Source organism: Engraulis encrasicolus, chromosome 17 (assembly GCF_034702125.1).
Source record: "Engraulis encrasicolus isolate BLACKSEA-1 chromosome 17, IST_EnEncr_1.0, whole genome shotgun sequence".
NCBI classification, from domain to species: Eukaryota; Metazoa; Chordata; class Actinopteri; order Clupeiformes; family Engraulidae; genus Engraulis; species Engraulis encrasicolus.
Genome location: NC_085873.1, coordinates 14,156,301 through 14,171,726, shown reverse-complemented (window position 1 = coordinate 14,171,726; position 15,426 = coordinate 14,156,301). Strand labels below are relative to the sequence as shown.

General features: G+C 44.4%; 1 protein-coding gene across 3 annotated transcripts in view; it reads left to right on the top strand.

Moving 5' to 3' along the window:
- Positions 1-15,426, top strand: part of wu:fj29h11 (uncharacterized) — a 128,728-nt gene that overhangs the window by 19,431 nt on the left and 93,871 nt on the right. For 2 of the 3 annotated variants that reach the window (XM_063221796.1, XM_063221797.1), the window contains exons 12-22: positions 368-505; positions 606-772; positions 1,952-2,051; positions 4,968-5,166; positions 7,202-7,368; positions 7,628-7,756; positions 9,296-9,471; positions 9,846-10,024; positions 11,553-11,777; positions 11,912-12,018; positions 14,683-14,931. In XM_063221796.1, coding sequence (XP_063077866.1) covers positions 368-505; positions 606-772; positions 1,952-2,051; positions 4,968-5,166; positions 7,202-7,368; positions 7,628-7,756; positions 9,296-9,471; positions 9,846-10,024; positions 11,553-11,777; positions 11,912-12,018; positions 14,683-14,931 — 1,836 coding nt within the window. The remainder of the gene's footprint in view (positions 1-367; positions 506-605; positions 773-1,951; positions 2,052-4,967; positions 5,167-7,201; positions 7,369-7,627; positions 7,757-9,295; positions 9,472-9,845; positions 10,025-11,552; positions 11,778-11,911; positions 12,019-14,682; positions 14,932-15,426) is intronic. The other variant, XM_063221798.1, reaches the window with a different exon arrangement.

Genomic DNA, 15,426 nt, shown 5'->3' with positions numbered 1-15,426 from the left:
TTCGATAATTATGTTCTTCTCTGACCTGTGATGAGTTCTCCCCGCCTGTCTCATGTTCGGACGTGGCCCCAGTCAGCAACACGCGTGGCACCAACTCGTTAGCATTACCATTTTGTATGAACCCTCTGTGTAGTGGTGTTGCAATGAGGTACATTGATCATCGTGCACAATGCACACACCCCATTGTAATGCATTTGTTTAGTTTTGTATTCATCTAGTTTGTTTATATTCCCGTTTGTAGGAGCATGTACTGTATGCTGCCAGTTTCTTAGGCAGTTGGCCTTTTAAGTTATTAGTGAGTGACCAGTCAGAACCTTTGAGAATGGGTTGTAATTCTAATGTTTCTAATCTCCCATCACCCCAAAAGAGTCTTCAAGCGTTCAGGAAGACCGTGAAAGGCAAGGTGGATCTGTCAGAGTTCATGAAGCACCTTGCTGACCAGTACAACTGTGAATCTCCTTATGAGCTGGGTATTCGTATCCAGGGTCTTGGACTACCCATTTCGGTAAGTTTATTCATATATTTTTTAAAATCAATGACTCTGCTGAAAATAAAATTTGAAGTGGCCCCTCGAATAACAAAGGTTCCTTACCCCCTTACTGTAGACTCTGACGCGGGCGGTGAACAGCATGCACACCTTCATGGATGCGGCGAAGGAGAAGCTCCGCGGGGAGCTGGAGCAGGAGGTGCAGGACAAGATGTGGAAGATCAAGAGGAGCGTCATGGAGCCCGCCGAGGGAGCTCCTCACTTCTCCTCATCCTCCGCATCCAGGTATACACTATTCTATATTATTATATGGTTGTGACGTCATCTGTCGAATGCTCCATTCATTTCAACGGGGCTCCCCAACGTTCGGACGTCTGTTATTTTTCGATAACGGACGGGTTGGTCTATAACAGACCGCTGTCAATGGCAACAAGACTTTTCACTGCTAAAGCGACTTTTCAACAAGACTCTAATCAGCTGCTGTGATAGACAGCACCCGTTGTCCTGGCTACCGCTGTCAATGGCAACAAGACGTTCACTGCTAAAGCCACTGGCTTGTATACAAGTCAGTGGCTAAAGCGAATGTTTCATAGCACTCCGCAGGGGGTCCGGTCTTTTGTCACTCTAATCAGCTGCTGTGATAGACAACACCTGTTGTCCTGGCTAGCCTACCTAGCTGTTGCCTAGCGGTGTTCCACAACGGCACTGTTTTGTTTTGCGCAGCAACAATCTTAACATTAAATAGGTCTAAAGAAATGTCCCCGCATGTGTGAATCATTTAAGTATATCCATATAATAAGCGGGTTAACTTTCGGCGAGTCGGTCGCTTTGTGGAATAGCAGCACTTCAGAGAGAACCGCTCCGCTCCGCGTCGGGGTCTAAAGATTCTCTCTGTCGTGCTGCTATTCCACGGTAGCGACCTTCTCGCCGAACGTTAACCCTTACTTAGAGGGAGCTCCTCACTTCTCCTCATCCTCCGCATCCAGGTATACATTATTCTATATTAGAGGGAGCTCCTCACTTCTCCTCTTCCTCCAGGTTATTGTATTATATGTTATTGTATTGTATTGTATTATATTGTATTATATATTATATTATATTATATTATATTATATTATATTATATTATATTATATTATATTATATGATACACCTCCTCCTCCAGGTTTATCATAGGCCATGTGATGTTATATTATGTTATATTATAGATTATATATATTATATTTAGTTGTATTGTATTATAATTGCTTATCCCTTCCCCCTCCCCCCTCCTCCTTCTTCTCCTCCTCCTACGGTTTATCTTCCCCATCTTTTTCCTCCTCCTCGTCCTCTTCCGCCTCCTCTTGTCCCTCCCCAATTCTCCTCCTCCACCTCCTCCTCTTCTTCCACCTCTTCCTCCACTTCCTCTTCCTCTTCTTCCTTCTCCTCCTCAATCCTCCCCTCCTCCCCCTTCTTCCTTGAGCAGCAGGGAGTTGAGGAGGAAGTATGCGGGCATGAGTGCTGCTGATGCAGTGATGGAGGTTTTCACTAATGCGGAGGGAGTCTTCAGCACCAGCATGGCCAAGGTGAAACACACACACACACACACACACACACACACACACACACACACACACACACACACACACACACACACACACACACACACACACACACACACACACACACACACACACACACACACACACCTGTTGAGGTGACAGTCGGGGTGGAATGTTTAGCCCGCGGGTCGGGACCCAATGCAGAGGGATCCTGGGTCGCGGAGGGATCCTAGGTGGGTCGCGGAGATGTGGTGTAAGAAGGCAGTAATTCATTCTTCAGCCCTACCTTCAGGATACTCTGTCTGGCAAAAACACAGCTGATGAGAACTTCATTCAATCAATCAATTGTCAAATTCTGTTAAAGTTATTGAGAAGAAAAGACACGCTTCTACACCCAGCCCCCCTGATAAGTAAGCTTTTCAACTCATTTTGTTGAGTGGCCCACTTTATGAGGTGACAAGTCTTGCTGACTGACAGATGTGGGTCATATTTTTAAACATGACATATCGAGGCCCTCTCCTGTCACTTGTCCCCCCCCCACTCCCTTCCTGTTTGTCAATCTGCTGTCCTTTCAAATTAAAGGCGTGAGAAATCTGAAGTCTGTATTGGGGTCACTGCGTCACTAAATCACTTTCCTCAGGCACTGATCCATTTATTTGCTTGTGCTTGTAGACAGTCTGCTAACTTCAGGCATAGAATTATAGCTTGCCATTTGCTCTGTGGCCCATTTAAGCCCCCATTGCAACCCCCCCCCAACACGCACGTACGCATGCACACACACACACACACACACACACACACACACACACACACACACACACACACACACACACACACACACACACACACACACACACACACACACACACACACACACGCGCAAGCAAGCCAAACACACACAAGCAAGCCACACACAGAGACTCGCCCCACACAATCCCCCATCATTAATTAACCACACAAGCACACACACACACACACTTCACCATTAATTACACGGCGCAATTTAGTTTGAAAATGAGCTTTGCTGATGATTCCCCCAGTTCTTAGCAGCACTCTGGCCGTCATCTGGTCTGGTTGCCAAGGCTCTCCACTCCCACACCCTGGCTCCTAATCTACTAATCCCCTGCTGTCATTTGGGTGCATGTATCTTCTGCTTTTTATACATCTCTTACTATGCTGTAGGCACACTACATCAGCCTGAGCAAAGATGCACTTGTCCTGCCTCACACACACTCTTAATATGCACGCGCGCACACACACCCACACACACATACACACACGCACACACACTTGTGACAGGTTTGTAGTGTATTAAGTCAGTGCTAAGCTTTTTTTTAAAGTGTGATTTCCATAGAAATGCACATTGCAGTCAGTTGCCTCCATTTCACTTGGCTCAGCGCACTCTTCTTGTGCTTGCACCGTTTTTGCAGGATCGTTGAGGTTTATTCATGAATTGCTCAGGCATGTGCCACACACATACACACACACACACACACACACACACACACACTCTTGACAAGTCTGTAGGGTGAGTGTTTGTGGGATTAAGTGCTAAGCTTTCGGGGGAAGCATCTTGTATTTAGGCTTCATGTAGATGGAAATTAACGTTGACTTTGGCTCTTACTGAGCTCAGCACTCTCTTCCTTTGCTGCTGAATGTTTTGTCCCCCTCCGTGAGTGTAATGTCTGTCTATTTTTATGAATGGCACCAGAGCGTGCTATGCGCCCCATTGACAAGCCCGTCACGTTTACCACATGCGGCGTGATTAAGTGAATGACTAGAAATTCGCAACGGTTGCAGCAGAGCCACCCGCGGTTGCCCCTCCCTCCCTGCCTGCCATCACACTTCTATATGTTGGTGTTTGTCAAAGGAAGCGCCACTGCCTCCCTGCTATTACACGTCTATATTTAGTTCTGCAGCATTTGGAATGAAACTGAATGAACTGAAAAGATGAATGAAATTTATCAAGGAAAGGCTCATTCGGGGGTGGCACCATGTGACAAAGGACTAATACAATCCGCATTGAATTACATTATGTTACACTTAGCTGACATTTTTATTCAATCACAGTTATTTACAGGTAATTAGTTACAGTCCCTGAAGCAATGTAGGGCTAGATGCCTTTCTCAAGGGCACTTCAGCCATGGATAGAGGCAAAGGGAGAGAGGTAAGGGTGGGATTTGAGCCTGCAACGCAGAATATATGTGCACATGCGTTTTTTGTGCATGAACAGCGTTGCCATACGATTTTCGTGTTAGAGCACCAGTCACAATGTACACAGAAGCGCTTGTGCGGTGCAGTATTGACAACTGCGAGGGGCAATCTTCTGAACTTTCTTGTTGAGTTTGTGGTAGTCAATCAAGAGTCCCGTTGGCTATCTGTCCCCTAGACAGGGTTCCCACGGGTCATGGAATTTCTGGAATATCATGGAATTTCATGAATGTTTCTCCAATCATGGAAAGTCATGGAATTTTAGCATTTTGCATGCACAGTCATGGAATATCATGGAATTTTCTTAACAGTTGTGTAAAAGCAAAAACTTTTTTGTTTGGTGCATAACATTATTTCTTACTGATTATACTACAACGCTTCTCCAGAGATGGTTAAGTTTTGCGCTGTAATGTGCAACATTTTAGAATCAATGAGCACACTGAAGTCTGGCTATGGCTCGGTGTCGGCTCTAGGGGTGAAGATAATCTTCAGTTTTCACACTTTAAAAAACTTTTTAACATCATTTCTTTTTACCGAAATGGTCATGGAAATTCATTTTTTTTGGCTCTGGAGAGTCATGGAAAATCATGGAATTTTATATCTGAATTAGAGTGGGAACCCTGCCTAGATGATTTCTATCTATCTACTGTATCTATCTGTTTGTCTATCTGTCCATCCATCTATCTATCCATCTATTCATCTATCCATCTATCCATCTACTCATCACAGCGCGTGCAAATCTTCCTGGCCCACGTGAGGGACGATCGTCTGGCTAAGAACCTCTTCCAGTTGGCCATCTGCAGTGGCTCTCTAGACGTCCCCAATGAGCTGCCGACCAGCGGTGACAAAGCCCAGAAGAAGAACAGCAAGAAGAAGACGAAGGACGCGGAGGAAGAGGAGGAATCCTCCATCATGGCCCCATCTGAATGTGAGTCAAGTGGCCCAATCATTTAGTTAACTGGCCAACTTGCAGAGAGTTTTGTAGTCACAGAATAAGGGCCTCCACACACCGGTTACGACAAAGTGTGGAGCACTCTACCTTACAAAGCCAAAGTGCAGTAACTACGCCATCATTGAAACTGTGGGAAAAATGCCTTCAAAGCCTTGAGTATGAACTCAAATATTACTGGGTCATTCCACGCCAAATCAACAGGAGCCCGCGCACTTAGGTCTCAAAGAATTCTGAAAATATTACTGAGTGTACCCATGGTACTTAAGAGAAACACTGTTACTTTATTTGAATGTACGATGTATACTCTCCATGTTACAGCCAATTTCACTGGGGGAGGGGGGTGCCCATTTTGTTCACACTCTTTTTTTTGTCAAAGTTCACAAGCCCGTAGCTCAAGAACTAAACCATGTAGGAAGCTCAAATTTGGCTTGCTGGTACATAGATAGGAGTAGTTTGTTGCAAAACTGTCAGTTTTGGTCTGTATGATCCTGCATTGTCATAGCATTCCCTCAAAGATGATACAAATTGTACTGGAGTTTTTGGCCGTGCTCTGTTTAGGCCTTCAGAAGACATATTTGTGCCCAACATAGCCTCATGATTTTTCCCCTTGTAGATACAAGTAGAAACACTCCCATAAAAATCTATAAATAGAAAGGAAACCCCATCAGTGTTTGACCAGAAGACCTCACAAGTCTGACAAATCATTTTGGGTGTCATTTTCAGAGCACCAGAACACCTTGTGGGATTGTCCACAGATTTGTATTTTATTTTTTTCTTCATTCTCCATGAAGTCTTCTTTTTAAAAATGCCAAGGAGACTTGTCTTATGTGATGTTTTCGTTTTTAATTTCCTCCCTGAACTTGGGCAAAATGCAAAAAGAAAGCAACATGATTTCGATAACATTTATGTAAAGACTAAATAATCAAATGCAAATTTTGACCAGACATGATCACCCAAGAGTCCCTGTGTAGGGGTGCAGGTATCCCTTTCAATTTCAATGATTTCAGGAGCGTTCAATGTGGGAGCAGTTTCGCACACCAAAAGAGACAGTAGGTCAGGCCCAAAGAGTCATGTTACTTTTTTTTGACCAGCAGATGGCAGCGGAAGAAACGCATAGAAAACATATTGCTCTCAATGTGCATGTTGCCCATGTTCAGGTTGGAAATTAGAAAAGAAAACATCACATAAGACAAGTCTCATTGGTATTTTTAAAAAGAAGAATTCATGGAGAATGAAGAAAAAAATAAAATAAAAAATCTGTGGACAATCCCACAAGGGGTTCTGGAGCTCTGAAAATGACACCCAAAATGATGTCAGACTTGTGAGGTCTTCTGGTCAAACACTGATGGGGTTTCCTTTCTATTTATAGCTTTTTATGAGAGTGTTCCTACTTGTCTCTACAAGGGGAAAAAATCAAGAGGCTATGTTGGGCACAAATATGTCTTCTGAAGGCCTAAACAGAGCACAGCCAAAAACTCCAGTACAATTTGTATCATCTTTGAGGGAATGCTATGACGATGCAGGATCATACAGACCACAACTGACAGTTTTGCAACAAACTATTCCTATCTATGTACCAGCATGCCAAATTTGAGCCTCCTACATGGTTTAGTTCTTGAGCTACGGGCTTGTGAACTTTGACAAAAAAAAGAGTGTGAACAAAATGGGCACCCTCCTCCCCCAGTAAAATTGGCTGTAACACGGAGAGTATACATCTTACATTCAAATAAATGTACAGTGTTTCTCTTAAGTACCATGGGTACACTTGGTAATATTTTCAGAATTTTTTGAGGCCTAAGTGCGCGGCCTCCTGTTGATTTGGCGTGGAATGACCCTACTGACAAATTGGCTTCTGCTATGTCTAAATGTTTATTCTGAAGGAAGTTTTGCTTGCAGCCAGTCTTGCCACAAAGAAAAAACTGCTCATTTCTTCTCCCTGTCTCTCGTCTTGGAGCAGTTTTGACGTGTCCTTTCCTAATTTGATGTCCTCTTGCGTTCTTTGACCCCTCAGCTGCGGTGACTCAGTACCTCCAGGGCTGCCTTACCAAGCTGCGCGGGGCTCTGACCCTCGCCTACCTGTCCGACCTTGAGAAGAAGATGGCCGAGCACTTCAAGGTCAAAGGCTTCTCTCGGCTGGCGCAGGGCAACTTCCTGGAATTCCTGGTCAAGCATTCCGAGGTGAGTGAGTGAATCCAAAAAAATACACCGCTGTGGAAGTGTAAGCTTTGCTGTCTTTATTTAATATAATTTAATTTATTTAATATAGTGTGTTATTGTGGAAATGGCTTAGATATTTGTTTGCAGGGCAAGAGTGAATTGCAAATGTGTATTCAGTGTCTCATGATTTCCCTTTGTCTTTCTTTCTGTGTGCATCTCTCTCGCGCTGTCTCTCTCTCGCTCTCTCTCCCTGTCTCTCTCGCGTATTCTCTGGCTGCAGTCCCTGCAGCAGGCAGTAGGGGGCAGTATCCTCATTGGCAGTCTGGTCTCCGGCTCCTGTGGCTTCAGACCCAGCCAGCAGGACGTCTTCGAGTTCATCTCCCAGTGTGGCGCACAAGACCCAAGCAGAGTGAGCTTCAACACACACACACACACACACACACACACACACACACACACACACACACACACACACACACACACACACACACACACACACACACACACACACACACACACACTACATCACAATGCATGTGCAGACACGCAAGCAGCGTACACACACACACACACACACACACGCGCGACACACACACACACACACACACACACACACACACACACACACACACACACACACACACACACACACACACACACACACACACACACACACACACACACACACACACACACACACACACACACACACACACACACACACACACACACACACACACACGCGCGCGCGACACACGTCGACGACAGCCTCTTGCCTCCTGATCTGTTTCCATAATGAAGGCTGCATATTAATTCCCCTATGGCGTAGACAAGAGGATATTCTTGGAATATGTGAATTTATGCGTGGCATACTGTTTAGCTGAAACGCAGAGGGAAATAATTGGAAATTGAGATTAAGGTCTACTTTTCTTAAATGTGGGCCCCGACTTCTCTTTGATGTTCCCGCTAGGCTTTCTTTAACATGAAGGGTTGAGTAATGCCTCTACTTATTGGAATTTTCAAATGTACTGGGCAATGTTGCATGATTATCTAATATTCAGCAATAATATACTTTGAAAATGGGCCTACCTCTATACATTTTCTGTCGTCTAAACATCATAAAAATGGATTCAGTAATACAGGGTGTGCAGAATTAGAAAATATGCTAGATGGATGACATGGTCAGAATATGCTAGGATGGACGATATGGTCAGAAAACTGGTTTGTCTAACACCTACTTGTTGGAACATGAAAACCTATTGGATTAAAGCATTCCAGGTCATGCACATTTGTAAAATAAGAGAGGGTATGATCGAAGGAGCCCAACACCCTATATCAGGTGAACATGGGTTTTCATGTTCATACAGGGTGGTGTTGGAAAATGTGCATTAAAAGCATAATGTTAAAAAATGTATAATTAGTTTGGTTTTATAAATGGAAAATCCTTTTTGTGTCTAGTCTATATTTCTGTTGTGGTTATTGTGTTGATTTTGGTATTATGTACTGTATGTGCATGTGGCATATTACTGGCATCTAGACATTTATACTAGTAACATAATCTATACATGATGAAGAGTTTCGTTGTGAAATGACTTAAATGCTATTTTTCATTATATTATATTTCTTTTTTATCATTGGAAATGACTGGTCAGACGTCTGTTCATCTATGTGTGGATTCTTGCCATTTAAATATTTTGAACATGCTTTTTAAACCGGTACGCCAAATGCATTTTGCATTGCAGTGCAATGTCCAAAACAAAATGTCAGTTTTCCAGAATGTTCCAAAATGGATATAGGTCAATTTACAACAAAACTCTTCACATCTAGATGCATCTCTGGCTTTCTACAGATCTATCGATCCGGAAGTGTCCTTGGTCCATAAACTAATGTCATGGTAAAAGCTGATCTTGACTCACCTGTGTGATCCTGCCTTCTCTTGTCTCTCCAGCTGCCCTTCATAGAGGCGTGCCTGTGTAGCCACTACGGCCTGCGGGACGCTAGAGAGCTGGGCTACGGCCCCCTGGCTACACTGCTCACCATCGTACAGCGCCAAAGGAGCCTGGGGGACCCCCTCACGCCCAGCCTGGTGCGATACGAGGCCCCACTACTGCCCCAGGCAGCAGGGTGAGTAGCAAGAGATTAATATTAACAACAACGATGATGATGATGATGATAATAGCAATAATAGTAATAGTAGTAGTAGTACTAGTAGTATTAGTGCCAGAGGAGCCTGGGAGATCCGCTCACACCCAGCCTGGTGCAATACAAGTCCCCACTACTACCCCAGGCAGCTGGGTGAGTAGTATCAGCTTAATAATACTTATAACAACAGAGTAGTGTAGTTTAATGACCATGTTCCTCCTCCTCCAGGGATTGGCCTTATGAGTCTGTGGGCCGGCGAGGTGACATGCGTCAGGAGTAGGCCGTGTGCCCTAGCAGTAGTAGTAGTATTTTGCAGAGTTTATTTAATGACAATGTTCCTCCTCCTCCTCCTCCAGTGCTGGTTCCGGGGGCCTATGTGAGTCTGTAGGCCTGCTGGGAGATGTGCGTCGTGAGCAGGCGGTGAACTGCCTGGCCTCGGCCCCCCTCCTGGAGGACCTGGAGCAGTGGAGCCTGTGGGAGCTGGTCTTCAAGCCCAGCCAAGGGCCACTCAAGGAGTTCATAGAGAAGCACTGCGGTGAGTAGTGTTGTTGTGTTACAATCATTAATAACAATATTCATTTTAAATAAGAATTTTCGTCACTAAGTACATGGTGGTGTGTGCCAATTATTAAATTGAAATAAGTTCATTAAAGAGACATGTATGACCTGAAGAGTTCACTGCAGTGAGTAGTGATTCTATGTGTGTATTACATTACATTACATTACATTACATTGCATTTGGCAGACGCTTTATAACCAAAGCGACTTTCAAAAGAGGACATAATCAAGCCAACATCACAAGCAAATACAAAGTGCACAGGAGATATACAGAACAAGTGCAATTGCAAAGAGGGGTTAGTTAGTTTTTTTTTAATAAGAGGATTATTAATAAAAGTATTATTAATACAGGGTAGACACGAAGTCTAAAAAAATAAATGTTTTTAATTTTATGCCCCCATTGTAAGGCCTTGGAAAGGTCTTAAAAACGTCATGGGTCTTAAATTTCACACACAGGTCGTAAACACTGTAACAGGTTGCCTATGCTGCCTGTGAATAGTAAGGCTGCATGAAGTTCTCCCGATGCTAGCTAGGCTACAACTATTTTGCCATAGTCATATTCTTGGATTTTCTTGTGGCAAGGCGCGTGCCTTATTAATACGTTTTTATTTGAAGCAGCATTTTAGTCTTGATGCAAGTTTTACATTCTCCGTTTTTGGATATAAAGTTGGTTCCAAATTAACGAAGAATCAATAGTAGCTCAGTGATTTGTGGTGGACTAGCAAGGACAAGCACGGTTGAGCATGGAGAGCACAGAGCAGCAGTATTTCTGTCTCATACATTTTCTGCCTGTGCTTCCTTGCTGTAAAGCAATTAACTAAGCTACTTGACTACATGCTGGTTGGCTGCTGCTCACTACTGTACCATTAGTGGTGTGTGACCAAGAACACTCCCATTAAACACTGTTATTGTCTTGGTAATCCAGGTGGGCCGTACAAATCACTAAAGGTGCCGGTATGCTTGCTGCGAGCTGTAAATTACGCGCGTCACCGCGAGCACCCACAGCACATACTTGCTTCAAAAGCAGTTGACCAAGACGCAAAATACTGGTGGTATCATCCAGGGGGCACAGAGCACGCAACATTGGGATACGGAAATTGGGAACACAGATGGCAAGGAAAACAACAAAACAAAGAGGGGCTCCCTGGGCAAGGAAAGAATACTGCTACTAGCCTACTCCTGTGCATGCTCCTTTTTCAAAGTGCAACAAGGAAGTATGATTGAAATTTCGGACAAACTCAACGAGACGCTCTTAAAAGTTGCTGCCATTGTCGTTTTCATATCAAGCACACATGTGGAACTGCGCAGATACCTTACAATCGCCCCCAGCAAGTTTGAAGATATTGCACCTGACGCATGCATTTGGCTGCCGTGTCCAACGCGCGCGAAATTGACATTAAATACGCATGTTAACGCGTTCATGAACGAATCGTGCACGCGCTCGCGTATCTTGCAGCAAGCATACCGGCACCTTAACCCGTACCACTCTGCTTTCTGTCCTGCAGGCCGTACAGACCTGATCGCGCTGGAGGTCAGGCCGGGCGTGCTGCTCCGGGTGACCAGGGCGACGGGTGACAAACACTTTGCTCACGCCGCACAGACTCTAGAGGCCGTGGGCGCTGCAGGGCACCTGGTGTCCATCGCAGTGGCTGATGGGATCGCCAACACCCCCACTGCCCTCCTGGCCAATCACATGGAGAGCTCGCTGGCTGCTGCCGTGGCCATGGAAGGTAAGCAAGGCATGTACTGTGCGCATGTGTTTCCATGTACTGTGCGCATGTGTTTCCAGATTCATTGAGGTTCAGCTGTGTGCGTGTGTCTCCAAATTCATTGAGGTTCATGTACTGTGTGCGTGTGTTTTCAGACTCGTCTCAGTCGGAGGATGGTCCGTCATACAGCAGAGTGGCCCAGTTTATACTGGAGTGCATCGCTAGAATACCCATGAAGATCTGCAAGGCACTACTGCAACAGGTACTTTTTCCATTGCATTACATTGCACCTAACTGAGACTTCTCCACAGCGACTTTCAGGTGTTTAGGCATAGGGTATTGGTTATAGCCCCCGGAGCTGTGGTGGGCTAGGTGCCTTGCTCAAGGAGACTCCAGCCATGATTGAAGTTGCCGGAGTCGACGTAGATAGATTTGACCTGTTATGCATTTTAGTGTAACACATAGGGTTCTTCCCGTCCTCCCTTGTGCGTGTGACCTCATGACGTTGGAAGATGTTCAAGAAGATGTTCAAGAATGTACAAGTAGAACACTGAGAGATTAACTCGTACTTAAGATCAGATTAGACTTCTGCAACTGCGCTCGTCAAAAGTCGCGTGGGAGTGGCCACGAACCAACTTTGTATTCATGCATCTGCGAGGTCCGTGGTCTCGTCGCGAGCCACATTTGAAATTGCACGATTACCTTCACTACATTGAAAGCAATGCTGTCATTATTAAGCAATGTGACTTTCTAGCCCGGTTAGCTAGGTATTTTCACACAAATTGCAGAGACAATGTACTGGTGTCATTATTTCACATACCCAGTCTGTTTTCACGATCAGAAAATGCAAGCATGAAAGACAGTTGATTCTGCCGATGTGTGTTTGCTTTCGGTGGAGGAAGCGGTAGTAAAACCGCAGGCATTGTGCCACGAGTGTTCAACTGATGCATTGTTTGTTACTTAGCTTGTAGCTTCGTGTATTTGCACACATTTACACACAAGGCATTAATATAGTTTTTAACAGAATACAGGTCTGCTCTCGCAAACTACCATTGCGCTGCCACAAGAACAAGGAAGTAGGCAGACGACCAATCATAGCGCCTTTTTGTTTGCGTCCTCCGTGTCCGTCCAACAGATGGTTCGAATTTTTTCGAGGCGCTCGACGACGGGCGCAGAGCCTCTGCGCGGGGGGCGTGGGCTCGCACAGACAGAAGACGGACGGACGCATAAATCTAGCTTTAGTCTGGCAAGAGGAAAACTGACACTGGAAAAAAGTAGTCACTATATGCTTGACTAGGCAGGTTTTGTCCATGTGTCGTTATAAACATTGCCATCTTATTTATTTATATGTTTGTTTATTTTTAGTCATCTGACTGGTAGAAAACGGGATTAACACTGTCTTTACAGTAGTGCTTACATGTGTAAACCAAGCGTATGATGCTGCTTTTCCAAAAGTGACTATTTCTGGCCAGACTGTGCTGTAATCAGTGCCATCATATATTTTCTGTGTTTCTCTCTTGTAAGTAATTGGCGTGGAGTCTGGTTTTAATTACCTCCAGTTTCCATAATGTGTCTAAAACAGCCTTCTGATCTGCAGTCCAGTGCACGCATCATTTATATCCCATATTGATCTGTTCAGCGCCACATCCCCTGGCAGGCCAGACGAAGAAGCCAGACATCAATAAACCCTGTGCGATTTGGAGCACAACCATCCATCCGTTCGTCCTGCCAGTAACCGCCCTCCTCTCTGTTTTGAAGTAGATCACTCATTAGAAATGTGTCAGTGCCTTATTCATACCGCGACAGAGCTGTGAGGAAGTCTTTTTTTAATACCATGCCTGTCTTTAAGACCTTTCTGCTCACTTTCAGTGTTATCCGATTGAAATATGCTGTGGGTATGGAACTGAAATAGTTCATTAACAAAATTCTGTCTAAGGGATGAAAGTAGTAATTGCTCTGTCAAATTTCAGGCACTATACCCTGTCTATGTTGCCTGCAAGCATAGACTGCACAAAGCAAAGCCACATTGGTGTGTTTAAATTGATTCCAGCTAAACCTCACCTCTATGAATTAACCCATTTATGCCTCAAACGACTGCTAAATGCCCAAGCCATTTTTGGGAAAAGCTACTGTTGGCTTATAAAAACCTAAATTTTATTTTATATTCTTTTTATTTTTCATTTTTTTTATTATTATTTTTAGTTTGTTAATTATATTACCTCTCTCCTATCCTCTTCGGCTCAGAGAGAAGGGTATAAATATGTGATTCCTTTCTTTTCTTTTTCTCAGGTGCTATGTGTAGTTCACAGGCGTGGTAACGTACCCTGTGTTTCTGTTTACATGCCTATATGCTGGAAATTTAGTGGTTGGTGAGGAACGGGGATGGGGGCTGGTCTGGGTTGCAATGTTAGTGTGTTGAGTGTGAATGTGTTTGTCTTTTTTGTTTTGTCCAGTATGGATTTTGTTTTTATTTAAAAATGGCATGCAATGTAGCCTACTGACGGACCACCTTGAAAACGAGATGATCCATATCAAGGTGCTATCCTTAATAAAATTGAAATTGAAATGAAATACCTCAGCCTGTCTTTGATGTTGTTTTGGTACAGATATCTTTTGTGTATTTTATTGCATGCTCAAACTTATTTCCTCTGCCCTCCACCAGTCTAGATCTTCCTGCAACCCCTGTCTAAGATGGTGGACAAGTTGTGTCTGTGTATAACAGAAAAAAAATCTCTGGTCACTTTGTTCACTGCCTTTGTTGTCTATCTTTGTATAGCTCTTACTGGCGCCCCTGTCTGAGGTGGTGGGCCAGACATTCTCTTTGCTCTCATTATAGTTTTAAGTTTAAAAAAAGTGTCTGGGCACTCTGGTTCAGACAGTGTCTGTGCTGTTGTTTATAGTACATTTCTTCTACATTCTGTTGCAGATCTTCCTGGAGCCCCTGTCTAAGGTGGTGGGTCAGGCCGTGTCCAAAGCCGTGCTGCTGGAGAGGGCGAGGGCTGAGCCGCGCTACCTGAACCGTCTGCACCAGATGGGCCTGCTGCTGGGCATCACCGAGTGGGCCAGAGACTACCACAGCAAGCTGCTGACGCCGCCCACACTACCAGACAACAACAACACACCTGCCTTCCTCTCCTCCACGTCCTCCCCCTCACTCGCCAACACACAGCCACAGGTTTGGATATGCACGTGCACTCTCACACACGCATGCATGAGCACACGCATGCATGAGCACACGCACACACACAGATTACACACCTTTACTGGAAATATCCCCCATAGTTTCAAAATGCCGTTGTTTCAAAATGGTACAGTTCCATTCTTGTCAGGATAAAAGTACCCAATAGTCTTAAGAGCCCCACCTCACATTTTCACATTGTCGTCATCACTCATAAGCACGTTACAACACACTTGCGGATTAGATTTAGTGAATTCTTTAATGACACCATTTCATCAGCTGTCGTCAGGCTTGACATTTCGTTTTGACAGCGTAGTCATGGCAGATTTTGGTATTGTTGTCTTCACTTCAGCTGTACATTTATAGGGCTAATAGTATTATAGCTCAGTGCCTGATTTCAGGCTTGACATTGAGTTTGCCTATAAGAAGAAAACAGTAATTTTATTTTCTCATTTTCTGACTCAGGTTCAGGCTCATTGAATTACATTACAC